This window comes from Phyllostomus discolor, chromosome 7 (genome assembly GCF_004126475.2).
Source record: "Phyllostomus discolor isolate MPI-MPIP mPhyDis1 chromosome 7, mPhyDis1.pri.v3, whole genome shotgun sequence".
NCBI lineage: Eukaryota > Metazoa > Chordata > Mammalia > Chiroptera > Phyllostomidae > Phyllostomus > Phyllostomus discolor.
This window is the reverse complement of record NC_040909.2, coordinates 46,285,028-46,301,450: the sequence shown is the minus strand read 5'-3', so window position 1 is coordinate 46,301,450 and position 16,423 is coordinate 46,285,028. Positions and strand designations below refer to the sequence as shown.

At 60.0% G+C, this 16,423-nt stretch overlaps 1 protein-coding gene across 3 annotated transcripts in view; it reads right to left on the bottom strand.

The window, feature by feature from the left end:
* Positions 1–16,423, bottom strand: part of STAB1 (stabilin 1) — a 27,035-nt gene extending 10,612 nt beyond the window's left edge. For 2 of the 3 annotated variants that reach the window (XM_036030877.1, XM_036030878.1), the window contains exons 1-31: positions 16,264–16,423; positions 12,127–12,260; positions 11,663–11,778; positions 11,315–11,400; positions 11,166–11,235; positions 10,689–10,784; positions 10,090–10,200; positions 9,645–9,841; positions 9,282–9,412; positions 8,979–9,106; positions 8,622–8,710; positions 8,272–8,412; positions 8,022–8,165; positions 7,777–7,839; positions 7,387–7,500; positions 7,237–7,290; positions 6,912–6,992; positions 6,316–6,474; positions 5,850–5,915; positions 5,524–5,619; positions 5,189–5,275; positions 4,557–4,668; positions 3,910–4,096; positions 3,715–3,808; positions 3,436–3,594; positions 2,044–2,139; positions 1,281–1,376; positions 1,114–1,161; positions 847–977; positions 567–678; positions 51–128 (exon numbers count right to left, since the gene is read on the bottom strand). In XM_036030877.1, the coding sequence (XP_035886770.1) occupies positions 51–128; positions 567–678; positions 847–977; positions 1,114–1,161; positions 1,281–1,376; positions 2,044–2,139; positions 3,436–3,594; positions 3,715–3,808; positions 3,910–4,096; positions 4,557–4,668; positions 5,189–5,275; positions 5,524–5,619; positions 5,850–5,915; positions 6,316–6,474; positions 6,912–6,992; positions 7,237–7,290; positions 7,387–7,500; positions 7,777–7,839; positions 8,022–8,165; positions 8,272–8,412; positions 8,622–8,710; positions 8,979–9,106; positions 9,282–9,412; positions 9,645–9,841; positions 10,090–10,200; positions 10,689–10,784; positions 11,166–11,235; positions 11,315–11,400; positions 11,663–11,778; positions 12,127–12,260; positions 16,264–16,344 (3,357 nt within the window). In that variant the 5' untranslated portion in view covers positions 16,345–16,423. The remainder of the gene's footprint in view (positions 1–50; positions 129–566; positions 679–846; positions 978–1,113; positions 1,162–1,280; positions 1,377–2,043; positions 2,140–3,435; positions 3,595–3,714; positions 3,809–3,909; positions 4,097–4,556; positions 4,669–5,188; positions 5,276–5,523; positions 5,620–5,849; positions 5,916–6,315; positions 6,475–6,911; positions 6,993–7,236; positions 7,291–7,386; positions 7,501–7,776; positions 7,840–8,021; positions 8,166–8,271; positions 8,413–8,621; positions 8,711–8,978; positions 9,107–9,281; positions 9,413–9,644; positions 9,842–10,089; positions 10,201–10,688; positions 10,785–11,165; positions 11,236–11,314; positions 11,401–11,662; positions 11,779–12,126; positions 12,261–16,263) is intronic. The other variant, XM_028518015.2, reaches the window with a different exon arrangement.

Below are 16,423 nucleotides of genomic sequence, written 5' to 3'. Positions count from 1 at the left end.
CTCTTGTTCTGCTTAGAAGGTTCCCTGAGCACACTCCCCTCCAGCTTTACCTGGCTGAGGATATGTAGGACGCCATTGGTGGCAAGAAGGTCAGTCACGTCCAAGCTGGCGTTCTGCACCCAGACCCTCTGGAAGGCAGCAGGCAAAGCTCAGCCACAAGTGGACACAGGTAGATAATTAAAAGTGGGTGCGGCACCCACAGAGAGGCTGCTGGGCACACAGGCACCCACAGGTGGTCCTCAGCCTGGCCCAGACACCCTCAGACTCGGGACTAACCAGATGGGCACACGGGCCCTCAGCAGGGCCCATGCAGAGAAGGACGGTGTGTATGCAAGGACCAAGAGGGGCAAGCAGCTCCTATTAGGGCAGTCACAACACTGGTCCAATGTCAGTGTCCAGCCCGGCAGCAAAACTGTACCTGGCACATCCTCTGAGCTCAGTCCTGGGCAGGGCGAGGGAACCCCAATCTCACCCTCAGGGGTCCCTGGTCCAGGAAGCCTGCAGTCACTCAAGTTCCCTCCCATGCTCTACATGGTCCATTCTGCTGCCCAGAGCTTGCCACATACCCCACTGATGTTGTGAATCTCCCAGCGTGTGGTGGGGCTCAGGGTGGCCACCTCTTGCCCGCCCAGCTGGGCCAGCTCCTCCTCAGAGAGGGCACCCTGGAGAAAATGGGCCCTGAGGGCACAGTTGGGGAGGTACCATGGAACCAGGTTAGTGTGACCTACAGAGACCCCTGGGAAGGGGCTCTGCCCCCAGGGACAGACACATGCCAGCTGGGAGCCTCTGGGGAGGGGCTAGGTCTCTCACAGAAGCCCCATCCTAGGGCCCCCCTGGGCTGCCCACCTGACCAATTGTGGCAACATCCTTGGCTGCAGCCAGAAGGCCTGGTCCTCGGGGCTCATCCTGCGGACAGCAGACTCGGAGGGCACCAGGGCTGTGACTCGGCTGTCGGCAGGAAGTGTGATGCTGGCTATCTGTGCACACAGTGTGCAGAGGGACAGGAGGATGAAGGCAGCCATCATCTTGAGGTCATTTGCCCCCACCTCTAGCTCATGGAGATGTTCTGTGGCCCCCCTGTGTCCAGGGGGGCCTCCTGGATTTGAGTCCTACCTTGATCCACTGGTAGAAGGCAGAGAAGTGGGCATTTGCCTCCAATTCCTAAGGGGAGGGAAACAGCTGAGCTCATAGGCTTCGGCGACAAACCTGAGCCTCCCTTCCCTAGGCCCTTAGCACTGCCTCTTCCCACCTGAGGTTCCCAAGCACAGGGACTCACTCACCCGGAAGATGTCTCCATAGCAACTGAAGCCATCACCCCCATAGCCAGGGGGGCACGTGCAGACCCGTTGACCTCCCCCCGCCGCCTGGCAGGTGGCCTGCAGTGGGGGTGGGGTGGAGAGACATGGCCCTCCATTTAGCACCCATGTGGCAAGCTGCATGGCACCCATCCTCCATCTCTCTGTTCGACCTCATCACCCAGCCTCCTGCTGTCTGGCTTTCCAACCACCTGTCCCCACTATCTCTCTCCATCCATCCAGTCGCCACTCACATCGCCCCTTTGGAGTGCCTGGCCCTACTCTCCAGGATCACAGTGCATTTGACACGGGTCACCCACCCCACTGTGACAGATGGATCACGGAAGCCCGGGTCTGTGGGAGCACCCAGAAGGCCTTGTACCTTCAGGAGAGGTCTGAGCTGAGAATGGGAGGAGCTACCCAGGGCAAAGGTGTGGCTCAGGGAAGCCTTCCAGAATACACCAGTAGAGGTATGGTGGCGTCAGAACTGAGTGAGATCAGGGGACAGCAAGGAACTCAGAGTGACTTTGCAGAGGAGTGAGAATGGGGGCGGTGGGGGTCAGGGCAGAGAGAGGAGGCTGAGCAGGGGCTGGGCCTTAACATGAGTGAAAACTCTATCCTGTGGGCAAGGGGCTACATTTGGATTTGGGGTTTGGAAAGAAGTCGCTCCTGACCAGAGACTTGGACACCCGGGAGACACAACTGAGGCCCACCCCAGAGAGTCTTCCCGGGCTCCGAGCCCCCTCACCAGGTCATGGCAGCCACCGTTGCCTGCCCTGCAGGGGTCGATGGGGCTGCACACATAGCCGTCCCCCGCAAATCCCAGCTTGCATGTGCACCGGCTCTGGAAGGGTTGGGAGTGGAAGGCTTCATCTCACCAGGAGCACCCCTCACTTTCCTCCTCCACCCTCAGCTCTTGATGGGCGCTGTCCCCTGGGGAGGCCTGCTCCGACCACAGAGGAACTTCTCCCAGCCCCAACTTCGGAGAGCTGGTTCCAGATGGGGAGACTGAGGCCCTGAGGGGCTCTTGGGGTGAGCCTGAGAGTGATGGCATCTGCAGAGATGCAACCAGGGAGAGTCTGTGCCCTTCTGCTCTCAGGCCTGGACCCTGCCAGGACTGCTGGTCCGTCAGTGGTAAGTGGGCCAGTGTTTGCCAAGGGCAGCCCCAGGGATAGCAACTCAATCCCACTCCAGCCCAGCAACCCTGCTCAGCAGCTCTGGCCCTCCCCCTACCTCCTTGAACTTGGAGCCACTGCAGACGAGTGGCTGGTGAGATTCCCCAGATCTCAGTGCCCTTGTTTGTGAGTTGGGCGCATCTCAACCTGCTCATTCCAGTCCTCAGAGGGACTTTAAAGCTCCCGGTGGGGTTTGGAGCTCTAGCCCTCATGCCCATCTGAGCTCTCACTGCTAAGGCCCCAGGGGTTGGGGGCTCAGGCCACTGTGGGGTGGGAGGCCTGGGAGCCCCAGGGGTCACTGCACAGGCCTGGGCCACAAAGGGGCTGATCCTGAAGCAGCATGGCCTGGCCTCCCAATTGGCATATTATATATTCTTAAATGCCAGCCAATCCTCAGGGCTGAACATCTTAATATGGAAGTCTCCAGGCTCTGAGACCCTGAGACTAGCCTGAGACTGCAGAGTTCTAGAGCTGGAGTCTGGGAGTCTAAAGATTTTGGAATGTCACTGCCCTTGAGCAGGGGTCTCTTCCTGCTTTGCCCAGCAGCAAATCCCTAGCATGGAACAGTTGCCTGGTAACATGTGGGAAACCAATGAGTGAGTGAATGAACCAAGTGTCTGCAGACGATGGCCCCAGTGCCCAGTTAGAGCATGGAACACATTGATTTGGTTACAAGAGTCCTTTATCCTGAGAGATAGAGACCCCAGCCTTCTGATTTGAAAAAAGTGCTGCCTAGACGGGCTCTGGAGAGCGCTCTCCAGGAAAGCTCCCGGGGCCTTCGCAGGGCTTCCAGCACATGCCTGATGCTTCCAGATTGTAGGGCTCAGCATTGCTGAACTGGATTCTCCTTGGTGTCTGAGGTTTCAGACCCTGAGCTTGAATTCTTGGAGTGGACATTCCTGGAGTCCAGAGTACCCCAGAATGGATGTTCCCCACCCACTATCCCCAGGCCTGCTGCACCTCACCTGCCCGGGCCCCACATAGCTGCAGAGGGCGTCAGCGTGGCAGCCACCTCGCACGTCCAGCTCACACTCATCGATGGCTACGCAGACACGGCCGTCTCCACTCCAGCCCTTGTGGCATGTGCAGTTGTGGGTGCCCAGGACCCCAGGGACACACTCGGCCTATGGGAGCCACAGATCAATGAGTTGGGGCTGCAGGGAAGCAGGCAGAGGGCGGAGGCCAAAGGAGTCCCACCTCCCACCCCTGAGTCAGAACTTCAGGGAAGAGACAATGAGACTGACATTCTCTGAGCAGCCGCCACGGTCTGGGTTGGAGCAGGGGTTGCTGGCTGTGCAGGAGAAGCCATCGCCCTCAAAGCCATCGAGACAGACACACCTGGGGGTCGATGAACAAGGGGCCTCCAGTGAACCTCTGGGCAAGGCCAGAGGCTGAACGGTGAGGTCACGGACAGGCAGAGAGGAAGCTCGAGCCCTCACCTGGTGATGCCCCCCTGGCTCACACAGCGGGCCTGCGGGTGGCAGTTCTGGGCCTGCTCCGTGAGCCCACAGCTCCCCATGGACTCGTTGCAGAAGCGGCCGCTGAAGCCTGGGGCACACGTGCCGCTCTGGCACACCCCACCACTGCCTGGACGATTGTCACATAGACCATGGACACAGCCGCAGTCTGTAGGGTGGAGGAGGGAGCAGGGAGACTCAGGCGGGGCAGAGCTGGCTGGGAGCCAGGATGCAGCTGGGCAGTGCTGGGCATGGGGCGGTCTGCAACAGCTTGGCTTCAGGGTCACAAAATCAGAGGTCATCCCAGACTTAACAGGCAGGCAGAGGAAATGAGAGGAGGACATTTGCTGCTTTTGGCCACCCCAGTCTAGCTGTCCTGCCCCCAAATCCACCATCAGGAGGAAATTCTCCTGTCTGTCTGACCTAATCCTGAATGCTTTAGATTAAACCACAATTCTCTTTCCAGAATGGGTGAAGGAGACATCTGTTTCTGTTCCCAAATCCTCATCCACTCCTGGGGTTTAACCCTTCCTCCTGGGGCTCTGTTCCCCTTCCTCGGAGTCCCCAGCCCCCTTTCCAAGCAGAACCTTTTTCCTCCCTGGTCAGCAGCCTGGGCCAAGACCACCCACCTTCCTGGCACTTGTCTCCGTGCTTGTTTGGGTTGGAGCAGATGTGGCAGGCAATGCCCTTGTAGCCTGGGAAGCAGAGGCAGGCCCCATTGCCCAGGACCCCGTCGCTGCACTGGTGATGACGGGCAGGAAGCAGGGTCAGTCACGGGGCAGGGAGTCTCCCCTCCCCCTCCCCTAACACCCTGCTTGGGGATGGGTGACTGAGGTCCTGCTCCCGCTGCCTGGAAGACCTCACCCTGGATCTTCCGAATCACCGATGCTGTCAAACCTAGCCCCTTAAAGGACACCCAGCCCTGGAGGCTTCGTGGGTGACTTCTGCTCAACCTAGAAACACACGACCGCCCCCCACCACCCCCGCCTTCCTTAGCCAGGCCCGAAAGTACCCTTGATGTTAGAGTGGCAAAAGCTGACCACAAAAGAAAACTATTCACAAGTAGCCCTTATGAAAGTAGATATAAAAACCTATCTAATTAAGTATTTCTAACTAAAGGAGCAAAAATAATATGACCCCACTTCCACTGCCTGGATATGAGAAACCTGAGGCCAGACAGAGGCAGGCCTGGCTCAGACACAGCCAGTCACCGGCCAGCTCGGGAGAAGTCCATCTCGCTCCAGGGCAGGAGGGGACTCACGTTGCCTTTGCCATAGCAGGGGTTGGAAAAGCCCCCAGGACACTGCGCGCAGTCAGGCCCAAAGAACCCTTTGCAGCAGTCACGTTTCTGCAAGAGACAGAGTGTGTCTGCAGGTCCACCTGGCGCCATGCTGCCCTACCGCCCCGGTGCTTCTGCTCCCTGGTCCCTTCTCAGGAGCAAGGGTTGGGGGGAGGCCCCTGGAGGATGCCTTTCCCACCACTAGGACATGGCACTGCTCTCTGGGACAGGCAGTCCTTTCAGCCCCAGCCTGGGGGCCCAAAGGAGAGGCAGGTGCCCAGGTCACTGGGGACAGAGAGGCCCGCGCCCAGGCTCACCAGGAAGGTCTGGTTGCAGTAGTGAGCGCAGCCCTTCTTCAGGACGTTGAGCCCCGTAGGGTCGTGGGTGTAGACACACTCCTCAGGAGAGACGTCCTGGGGTGGGCCGTGCCAAGCTGGTCAGCAGGTGTGGGTCCTGGGCTGACCCCCTTTGCCAGGCAGCCTTGGTCAAGGGTCCTCCGCCCCCTGGGTCCAGCACTCCCATCCTCAGCGGGACTGAGGGGTGCTGAACCTCCGGGTCCAGCCTCGCGTCCCAGCACCACTGTCCCACCCTGATCCCGGGCAGTCAGGGGTCAACACTGAGGGCTGGGCCCAGGGATGCTCACCAGCTTCACACTGTTAGGGGGGCACATGCCGGTGGAGTTCAGGGCTTGACAGTCCGCACAGGAGCCCTGGGCAGGGCACGGGGGTTGGGAGAATGGTCAGTACCAGTTTATTTATGCAGCGAGCCCTAAGAAAGTGGCGTGGAACCAAGAGCAAGCTGGGGTCTGAGAAAGCGTGAACCACAGGAGGGTCGGGAGATGGCGGCGGGCAGAGGGAAGAGTGGGAACAAAGGCCCCATGGTGGGAAGGAGCTTGGTGTGTGAGTGTGAGAGTCCCAGGCCTGGGCAGGGAGACTGCGACAGAGCGGAAGATGTAAGAGTGTCTGGCAGGGAGATCAGCAGGCAAAGGATGTTGGCAGGTCCAGGCAGGTCCGTGGGGTCTGTGCCCGAGCTGCCCGCAGCCCAGCCCCGCCCCGGAAGATGATTCCTACACGGGGTCAGGGAGGCCCAGTTGTGTGGCGTGTGCTCACCACCACGATCTGGTGCTGCTCCTGGCTACAGTGCTTGGGCAGGATGGGCAGGATGGTGGGGGGCAGCAGGATGCCCTCCAGCATGTGGATCACGCCATTGGCAGCCAGCACATCCACTCTGCGCAGCGGGACACCCTCAGGTCCCAGCAGAATGCGCCCCTGTGGCAGAGCCCAGTGTGCAAGCCATGCAGCCCGGCAGGCTCAGGCCGGCCCTGCCGCCCCTCCTCTGCAGCCGGGAGGCTACATGAAGAGCAAGCCTGCCCTGGTCTTTCCCCTTCATCTCCTCATCTCCTCGTCTCCTCGGTGGCGCTTCCTGCTCTGGCAGCACTGCTGCAGCCTCCTGCCCTGACCCACATGGTTCCCGGCATGGACCACTCCCCCCCTTGTGCTCTCCCTCCTCCTCCCTGGGGCCCTCCCAGCCTTTCAGCCTCAGGGAGAAGGATTTGATCTGTGCCCCTTCCCACACGACCCTGCCCTCCCAGGGCCTCCTTGCCACAGGGCTTGGAGCTTGAAGGCAGGTCTGAAAGAGGCAGAATGCCTGGACTTTTTCCTGCCCCTCCATAGGCCCATCCATTCCAGATGTGTTTGTATCTCACCTCCGCGGAGATGTTCACAGCCAAGACCTGGTTTGCCGTGGTCACAATCCGACCCTTGGAGATGAGTTTCTCAATGGTCAGCTGGGACAGAGAGGGGGTTGGCCTTAGGCTGGGCACTAGCCACATACCTCGGGGTACACCCCGTCCTGTTCAAGTGATCCACAGCTACTGCCCAGGTCCCCAGGCTGTCTCCTCTGTGCTGTAACAGTCCAGATGGGCGAGGAGAGGGGAAGGGGCCCCTGCGAAGGCTGGTACCCACAGACAAACCCCTCAACAGCCCAGCATTGTGTGCGAGCGGGCTCACTCTGGGAGGAAGGCCTCTCACCTGGCCATGGCTGTAGATGTGGTGCCTCACCAGCTCTTGCAGTTTGGACAGACCCTGGCAGGGGGGAGAGAGCTTGGCTTCTGGAAGCCTGGTAGGGGAGGTGGAAGCCCTGGGCCCCCATGTCCCCAGCCCCTCTGTCTGCCCACGTACTGCTGTGAAGAGGTAGATCAGGCGGCCGTCACGCAAGCGGTCCACAGCCTCGTTGCTGGGGGCGAAGACTGTGAAGGGCCCGGGCCCGTCCAGGACGGAGGGCAGCCCGCAGTTCTGTGGTGGTGGAAGGGGAGCCCAAGGTAGGCTCTGTGGCCAGCCCCTACCTGTAAGCACTACCTGGGCCCTGCTGCCCCCAGCCTACAGGGAACCCCCACCAGGAATAGATAATAGGCATCATCGGTGAACTTCAGGATGGTGATGGGCAAGTTCTGGGATGGGGGCATAAGCCTGTGCTACTCCAAACCTCAGATCATTGAGGGGCAGATTCTGGTTAATGGGGGGTCCTGGCCCCAAAGATCAGATAGGCTGGGACCTTTCCCCCAGACTCACCTCTAGGATGGTTTCAAACCGGCTGAAGGCCTCCATGGAGGCAAGGATCTGGCCAATGGTTTTCTGTAAAATGGGGCAAGCATTAAGGCACAGAGAAGAGTCAGAGATGAAGCTGCTTCAGCTCCAGAGGGGAAAAGCTGTGCTCCAGCCCTGCCCAGAGCTACCCTTGCCACCCCTCTAAAGCCCGTGGGGGTAAGAGGTCGCTCAGTGGCACAGGGTGGAGGGAGAGGAGGACACAGTCTTACCTTGGGGTCACTAGGTAGCTCTGATGGGGGCTGCCACCGCAGGGCAGTCACCACGTGGAAGACGCCGTTTGCTGCCGGGTAGTTGGCCTTTTGGATGGTGAATATTTGCTGGGGAAGATCTTTGTATTTGTAGGTGTATTTCTGCTGAGAAATGAGACCTCTGGCTCAGATTCCTCATGCCAGCCCCCTATCCTGGAGCTGGGTCCCCTGTGACTCCTTCGGCCTCCAGGGTGAAGTTCCCCCTTTGTACCATGAAACGGTTGAAAGTGACTGTGATCTCCTGCCCAGCCAGCGTCCACCACTTGCGTGTTTGCTGCAGGCCCGCCAAGTCCTCCAGGAGGTGCTGCCCTGCGATGATGTGCTGTCTGCAGAGCTGCTGGGTGAGGGACGCCTGTGGGCACAAGGAGACTGGGGTGCTAGGAGCCCTGGGCAAGTGGCCCTCTTCATGCCACCCTGCCTGAGCAGCAGAGGGGACAAGATGCTCCCAAGCCTCAGTCGCCCGGAATGTACACTGGGGACTCTCAGTCCCTGAAGCCTGGGGCAGGGTCCAGGAAGGAGGCAAAGGCTGCAGCCAGCTCCTCAGTGGGACTGGGGGCTCACATTCATGGTCCAGGAGGTCCTGGGGGAGAAGGACGGCACCAGCACAGTGAACGGGCCCGACGTGGTAAGGATCTCCCGGCAGCCCTGGTCTGGGGGAACAGGAGAGGGTACATCAGAATGGACCTGGGGAGACCCTAAGGCGTCAGTCTTTGGGTTTGGAGAGTTGTGCCAGGGAACATTGGGTCTACGGTAGATGTGGGCCTCAGGGTCTGGGGGGCTAGCTCCCACCTCCACCATGCACTCCACCTCAGCCCACTCTGCTTGCATAACACCTGGGCAGAGAAACAAGGTATCTCTGCAGAGTCCACCCCTCCCTCCCTGGTGGCCGTGTTGGGATGGAGGGGTAAGGTCACACACCCAGCATGGTGAGGGCGACTCTCACTCCCAGGAGCACTGCCCTTATCGGGGTGGCCTTCTGTATCTCATGGAGCAGGTGTCCGTAGCAGGCACGCCCATCCCCCACCTGGCCCTCCTTGCACACACAGCTGGGGGACAGGGAGAATTAGTTATGGCAGGGGTGGGGCCAGTCTCCCCTTCTGGCCCACACCACCTGCCCCCCATGGCCTTGAGCTGAAGGTGCACACTTGTGCACACCTGCCCCCACCCGGCCCACCCTCTCTGCTTTGCCCCTGGTGCCCACTCTGAGGCCCATGTGCCCACCTGGTCTTCCCGTCGGGGGTCACCTGGCAGGTGGCTGAGCGGTCACAGGAGAAGGGGAAACAGTAGGGGGTGCAGCCTTCAGAGGTATTGCCGTTGATGCTGACCAGGCCTGGCTTACACGTGCAGGAGGCCTGGGCAGGGCCGGGAGGGTGACATTGTGTCAGTGAGGACTGCTGGGGTCTGCCACAGCTGCAGAGCCCTGCTTGCCCGCCCCCCCCACTGCCCTCAAGGATGGGGTGTCACTCTCTCCCCATTTTACAAATGGGGCAGCTGAAGATCCCGAAGGCCCTTGATTTGCCTGGGGACCCAAGCCAGTGTGGGTAGGTGGAGGGAGGGGCAGCCCTGGCGCAGGCTCCGGCTCACCTTGCCTGGCCCCTGGTACAGACATACGGTGGAGTTGCTGGGGCAGCTGCCATTGCTGGCATTGCATGGGTCCTGGGGCAGACACACTGTTCCGTCACCATGGTAGTTCTTGGGGCAGCGGCACTGCGCCTTCCCCGTGGGGCTCACTGAGCACTGGGCCAGTGGGGAACAGGGTGATGGCTGGCAGGGGTCGGGGGCTGGCAGAGCAGAGAGCCAAAGTGAGCTTGGCTCCCGAGAGTCTGTCTGCTCCCCAGCTTCCATCAGGATGGCCCAAAGGCAGGTGAGCAGGTTGATTTAGACCTTGGGGACGGCCCCCTTCACCTCCCTCAGAACATTTTGTTCTCCCCCCTGAATGGCCAGACTGAACTTGCCAGTTTAAAAGGATACCGTCCCAGTGCCTGCTCACCTTGAGCTAGGGTTCCCCTCCTCTAGGTCACACACGTACCTTGGCATGTGCTGCCCTGCTGAGTGTAGTGAGGCAGGCATCTGCAGGTGGGGTCTTCTGCGGAGCATTGGGAGTTGTGAGGACAGTGCAGGACCTGGCACTCGGGCAGCTCTGAGTGGAGAGGGGAGAGCATTGCAGTGGCCGAAGCCGCAGGTCAGAAAGGGACTCAGGAGCACAGATGCTCTGCCCAATTTGGTATGTGTTTCTGGCCAGGGCCTGGCCTTTGCTGGGCCTCTGGGCAGTAGAGTCTCAGATGAGACCTCCCCTTATCCGTGACCAGCTGGGTGCTTCTCCTTGTAAACAGAAGGACGTCAGGCCCTGGCAGGTGTGGCTCAGTGGACTGAGCGCCGGCTTGTGAACTGAAAAGTCGCTGGATTGATCCCTGGTCAGGGCACATGCCTGGGTTGCGGGCCAGATTCCCAGCTGGGGACATGAGAGAGGCAACAGATCTCTCTCGCATGGGGATGTTTCTCTCCCTCTCTCTCTCCCTCCCTTCTCCTCTCTCTAAAAACAAACAATAAAATCTTTAAGAAAGAAAGAAAGAAACAGATGGCGGGCAGAGGGCCTGCTGAGCCCACTGCCCCGGCTGCCCCGCTCACCTTGGTCACAGTGAGGTCCGGTGTACCCAGCAAAGCACTGGCAGCTTCCATCCCCGAGCGGCCCGTGTCTGCACACACCATGCACACAACTGCACACTGGGAAGGACACACAGGGACAGGTGGGACAGTAGCTTCCCCCAGGAACACATGGGGGTGAGTCCCTGCCCTCTACATTTCCAGAACTCAGCTCCAGCAGGCACAGCCTCAAGAGTGCTGAGCACGGTGCAGGATAACAGGGTGCTGGGAGCCTGGGGAAGCCCCTGGCCCAGGCGGGGTGCAGGGGTGCAGCGGGGGCTGAAAGATCCCCATGAAGCCTCCTAGAACAGCGAGTGCAAGGGCTGGAGGTGTGATGAACCAAAGTTTGTGTCTCTAGAGGAGAAATGAAAGGCCAAGTGGCTCTGGGGGAGCCTGGTGGGGGCTGGCTGCAAGCACTGCAGGGGGACACTGGCCCTGTCCTCCTGTCCTGCCAGTGCTCACCTGACTGACAGTCAGGCCCGAACCGACTGGGATCTTGGCACTCCTGGCAGGCTGAGCCACTGAAGTTTTCCTGGTGGAGGGATACACCCAGTCAGTGTGGCCCCTCCACTGTCCCCCTCCCTGCCCTCCCCAGCCTGCCCAGCTCTTACCTGGCACACACATGTCCCATTCCTGTCTATGCCGTCCAAGCACATCCCATGGCCGTTGCACGGGGTCTCTGCCCCTCCAGGGCACTCTGTGGACCCCCCAGAACTCAGCTGTGGTCTAACTACTCTCGATTCATCCCTGATCCAGCAGCCCCAGGCAGCCCCAGGTAGCCCCAGGCAGTCCCAGATGCAGCCCCTCCCCAGGGCAGCCAGAGCCAGGCGGCCAGCTGTGCTGGCTCTCAGTCAGTGCTTGCTAAGTGAAGAGGGTGAAGGGGAATGCCAGCAGGTGCTGCAGATGGGAGCCCAGGGTTGCGGTGTGAGGAGCTCAGCAGGGACTCCCTCCCCGCCTACCATAGCACTGGGATCCCCAGTAGCCAGGGCAGCAAGCCTTCTCCACCACGTCCTTCCAGCACTCCACGCTGCAGCCCCTCATGGACACCAGAGAGTCCCCTAGCTGCACCTCGTAGCTGGGGATCAAGGGTGGGAAGGGCAATGGGCAGGGTGACGGGCAGGGCTCCCACACTGCAGCCCTCACCCCAGCCCCCTGACGCAGGGTTCTAGGGGCCTTACTCCACCTCCCCTCTATGTGCCAGGCCCAGAGCCAAGCACAGGGCCTGGCCATCACAGCTGTTCAGTAAACTTCAGAGGCCCCTACCCGCCCTCTGCCTGCTCCGCTTGCTGGAGGAGCCAACGGACGGACATGTGGAGAGGTGAGACCCTGCCCTCCTTGCCAGGCCGGCCAGGCTCTTCCTGGTCGCCTGACACCCCAGGGGATGCTCCTGGAAATGGGCAAAGGTGAGGGTGGGGGTCCGCACCGGCAGTCCTCTATCTTCTCCGGGAACTCGCGGAGCCAGCCCGAGGGACACACTCGCTTCTTGATGGCAGGGCACATGGTGCAGGGTGTGTGAGTGACAAACTTGGTTTTCACATCACAGCGTCTGGACCGCACCTGGGCCACGGACGGGGTTTGGCGTGAGGGGCCTGGGCCCTGCAACCAGTCCCACCTCTGTCCTGATCGCGGCAGGGCCTCTTATCCCTCTCAGGCTTTAGGCCCTGCCCGTCAGTGGGGACGTGATGAGGACAGAAAGGCCCCTGACATGGGGGAGACCTGTCTGTCCCTAACTGTGACTGCTATGGCACGCACCTGTGTCCACAGCCACACACCTTTGCCCAGGGCCCCACAGGCATGCCCGGAAGTCTCAGAGCCTATGCTTTCTGACACCAAGAGAATCTAGTCATTTGGTTCCACGTCAGCCCATTCAGATGAGGAAACTGAACTCCCAGTGGGTGGCCCTTGCTCCGAGCTACCCAGCGACAGTGTATGAGCCCAGACTTTCCACCTAGTGCTCATTCTCGTCTTTCATTTAAAAATAAACAGTAAGCGATGTGGCTGACACTGGGAGGGGCGCATACCCGTCCCCACTCCGCTGAGCATATCTGCACTCTGCTGCCAAATGACCCCCTCTGCAAGCCCACGGGACCATGGAGCCTGCCCCAGACCTGAGAGGCAGCCCACGCGGTCAGGAGCATGTGAGGGTCTCTGCATGCATTTGGGCCAAGCAGCCCTGTTTCCGGAGACCTGACCCCAGGCCTGGCACACTGCCCCACTGGTCGGGACCCAGGGGTCCACTGCCCATCATGGGCAGTGCTAGCCGCTCAGGAGCTAAGAGGATGGGGCAATGCTCCTGGCAGAGAGGTCAGGAGAGGCAAAAGGTGGGAAGGGGGAAGGAGCAAACAACCACATGTGATGAGACAGAGCAGCCAAGGAGAGGCTGGAGAAGGGCTGCTGGCCAGGCCATGGGGTGAGACAGAGTCGGGGCAGCCCCATGAGACTCAGTTTGTGTTTTAAATGGGCTCTCTGGCTGCTGCTGCAGAACAGAGATTGGGGTGAAGGAAGAGGTTGTCACCTGAGGGTGCCAAGAAAGCCCTACGGTCCCATTCATTGGCCTGCCATAGCTCCCACAAGTCCACCCTCGGTGAGGCTACTTCTACAGCAGCAAAGTCCCAATAACTTACAGCACTGTACCTTGGACAAAACTCCTGGTTGTGGGTCTGGAGAAGGGCCATGGGAAGAAGGTGCATTTCATGGAGGAGAGGTTTTGGTGGACATTTGGGGCATGGACTAGAGAGCTAAGATGTCATCTAAAAAATGCTGACCATACTGGTCCAAAGGGAGGGAGCCCAGGACACCTCTCTCCTAGAACCCAATAGATGTGTGGCCTCTCACAGCAGGAGAAGGGGAGAAACAGTCTCTCAGCTGCTGTGATTTGGCCTTTTCCGCTCATGCCTCTGCGGTCTGCAGAGGGAAGTTGCTGTGAGTGGCCTCAGGCCAAGCTGTGGGCTAGGAGTGTGGTCTCATTCTTCACCCGAGGCTCCGTCTTTGCTGAGCCAGGGAGCAGCTAGGAAGTTGGGTAACTCCAGGGTCAGGCAGCTGCTGGCTTAAGGCAGAGGCTCAGTGGATGGTGGGCTTCCCTGAGGGCCACCTGGCCAGCTAGCTGGGCACAGCTGCCAGCATGGTCACCACTGACCCAGGGACCAGCTCTTAGAGGAATGTTGGTCAGCCCTGGAGAGGGGCTCAGGAGCCATGAGAATGCATCTTGTTGCTCTTTTGATAGAGTGGTGGGTGAATTCCGGGCACAGGAGAGGGCCAGAGCCTTGTGTCCCATGGTGGACACTCATTCATGGGGCACCTCTTCTGTAAATGTGTGTGAAGTGGTGATGGTTGGATAAGCCAGCAGGCAGTTCTGGGGCCACCCCACAGAACTCGGGCTCCCTCTGTGAGGCAGCCGTGCTCCCAGTCTCACTGCTGGGCCCACTGGGCAGGGTGTGGCTGGACCATGTCCAAGTGCTGAATCAGATTCCCTTTTTCTTGGGGGCACCTCAGGATCTGCCTGAGCCAGGTGGGTGCTGACCCCTTCCTGCCCAAATTCAGAACTGATTTTGCATTGTCCTCTTCCCACAGAGATGCTGCTGAGGAAGTTGAGGAGACATGAGGTGTTGGATCTGTTGTGAGAAGGTGGAAGGAATTCCCCCAAGCTGGGGTTCAGGGCCCAGAACCTGAACTCCCTCGGAGGAAGGGACCCTCCAACTCGCTTCCCTGCCCTAGATCAATGCCCCTCTGCCTTCAGGCCCCCGCCAGAGACTATGGCTCTGTCAGCACAAGCACACTCCTAGCACAGAGGAGGTGCTTGGTAACACTGTTGAATGGATGGGTGCTAAGACTCTCCTCTTCCAGGAAGCCTTGCATGCCTTTAGCACCTGAACTTACCTGTGTTTCAGTCCTGCACCTGCCCCACACTGGCCGTGTGAACCAGAAGTTATCCCTTCCCCTCAGAGCCTCAGTTTCCTAACATTTACTGTGGGCCTCACACAACATGGGGTGCTGCGAGGGCTGAGTGACTGAAGGTGTGTGAGGAGGCCAGCAGTAGGGTGTCCCTGTCAACAAGAATCCCTGGGCCCCTCTCCCCGGGCCCAGGCTGGCTGAGCCCCAGCCCCAGAATGCAGGCTGAGATGGTCAGAACCATGGGTCTCTGACAAGGGAAACATCACTCCCAAAGCCCCTCCCTGACCCCCGTTTCCAGAACACGAGGCGGAGCAAGTCTTTGAAATTCCCTTGCACGGTACACACAGGCAAACTGAAGCAGGGAGGGAGTGGGAACCTGCCTGCAGGATCAGCTTGTAACCCTCAGCTGACAGTATCCCCGTCACTGTCACCTTTTCCAACACAGATCTGCCTATCCCCAACCCTGACCTGGCCCTGAACATGGTGAGGTCCCTTTCCTTCCTTTTGGTCTCCAAGAGGTCTCCAAGGGACCACAAGGAATATAAGAGAAAAAGACCGACAGCGGCAAGGTACCCAGGGCCTGTCCTGGTTTTGCTTGGCAGTGGAATCCCAAGGCAAACCCTTTCCTTCTTGGACCTATCTGCCTGTTAGTGATATGAGGCAGCAGCAGCTACCCCAAGAATCGGGTGAACTTGGCCTCACAGGCAAGGGCCCCTCACCTGGAGAGAGGCCCGAGCTAGTGACTCGACCTCCATACTTAGGGTGGAAGGCTCTTGCAGACACTCCAGCTGGGACATTGTCCCTACTGTGGGGCCTGCAGAGGGGCAGCCTGGAGGGGGCTCGCATGGACCTGAAGGCCCCCACACCAGGACCCTTCTGCTGCTCGCACACAGCTGGACGGAGTCGCAGGTGGTGACTGGAGCACAGCTCTGGAGCTGGACTGACCTGTTCTCGCCATCCTGGGCCTTGTCCTCAGGTGGAGAACCACAGGACCCACTGCCCAGGGGCTGAGGGCTGGAGGGGGCTCATACTGGGTGTGCCAGGGCTGTGGCTCAATAAATGGCAGTTCTTAGGGGTAAGGGTGTTATCATTGGCTGCCGTTTACCCAGGGAAATTGGGGTCAGTAGATTCATTCTGCTGCTGGGCACTCTTGGGGCTGGGCACAGGCACACACACCCCAGCACGTGCATGCCTGTGCCACAGGAGTCCCAGTGTGTCAGCCCTTCGAGGGTTGCAGGTGATCACACCTCTAATCCCTGGGCCAGGACCACATAGAAATCGGGCCTCAATCTGGGCTGGGAAGGCAGCAGATGGGCCTGGCTCAGTGCCACTCACTCTCGGGCTGGGGAGGGCTGCTCACACCACACCACACCACACCACACCACACCACACCACACCATACCACACCACACGGCACCTCACGGCCGGCTGGCCAGGTACAGTTAGAGCAGGGCAGACTGCCACCCCTGCCACCCCAAGCAGCCACACACAGACCTCAGCCTAGGGAGATGGACACAACAGCCGGGTCCTCCGGACTGCTCTAGAAGGGTTAAATGTACCATGTGTCCCCAGAGCTGTGCCCTATCTGTGTACACTCCCTCCCTGCTCCCATCGCTGGCCAGCAGGACCTGAACACTTGGATAACCCCTTGAGACTGGCTCACACTCACCTTCTGCCCCCCAACGGTGCTGGAGCCTGCTAAGCAGAAGGCCAGGAGGCAGAGCAGGAGGAGGCCTGGGGACCCTGCCATGACTAGCAGCAGCCGGCGGGCGCACTGTCCAGCACTGAGCTGGGGCAGCCTGCTTGGGGAATGAGCTCTGCGAGGCAGG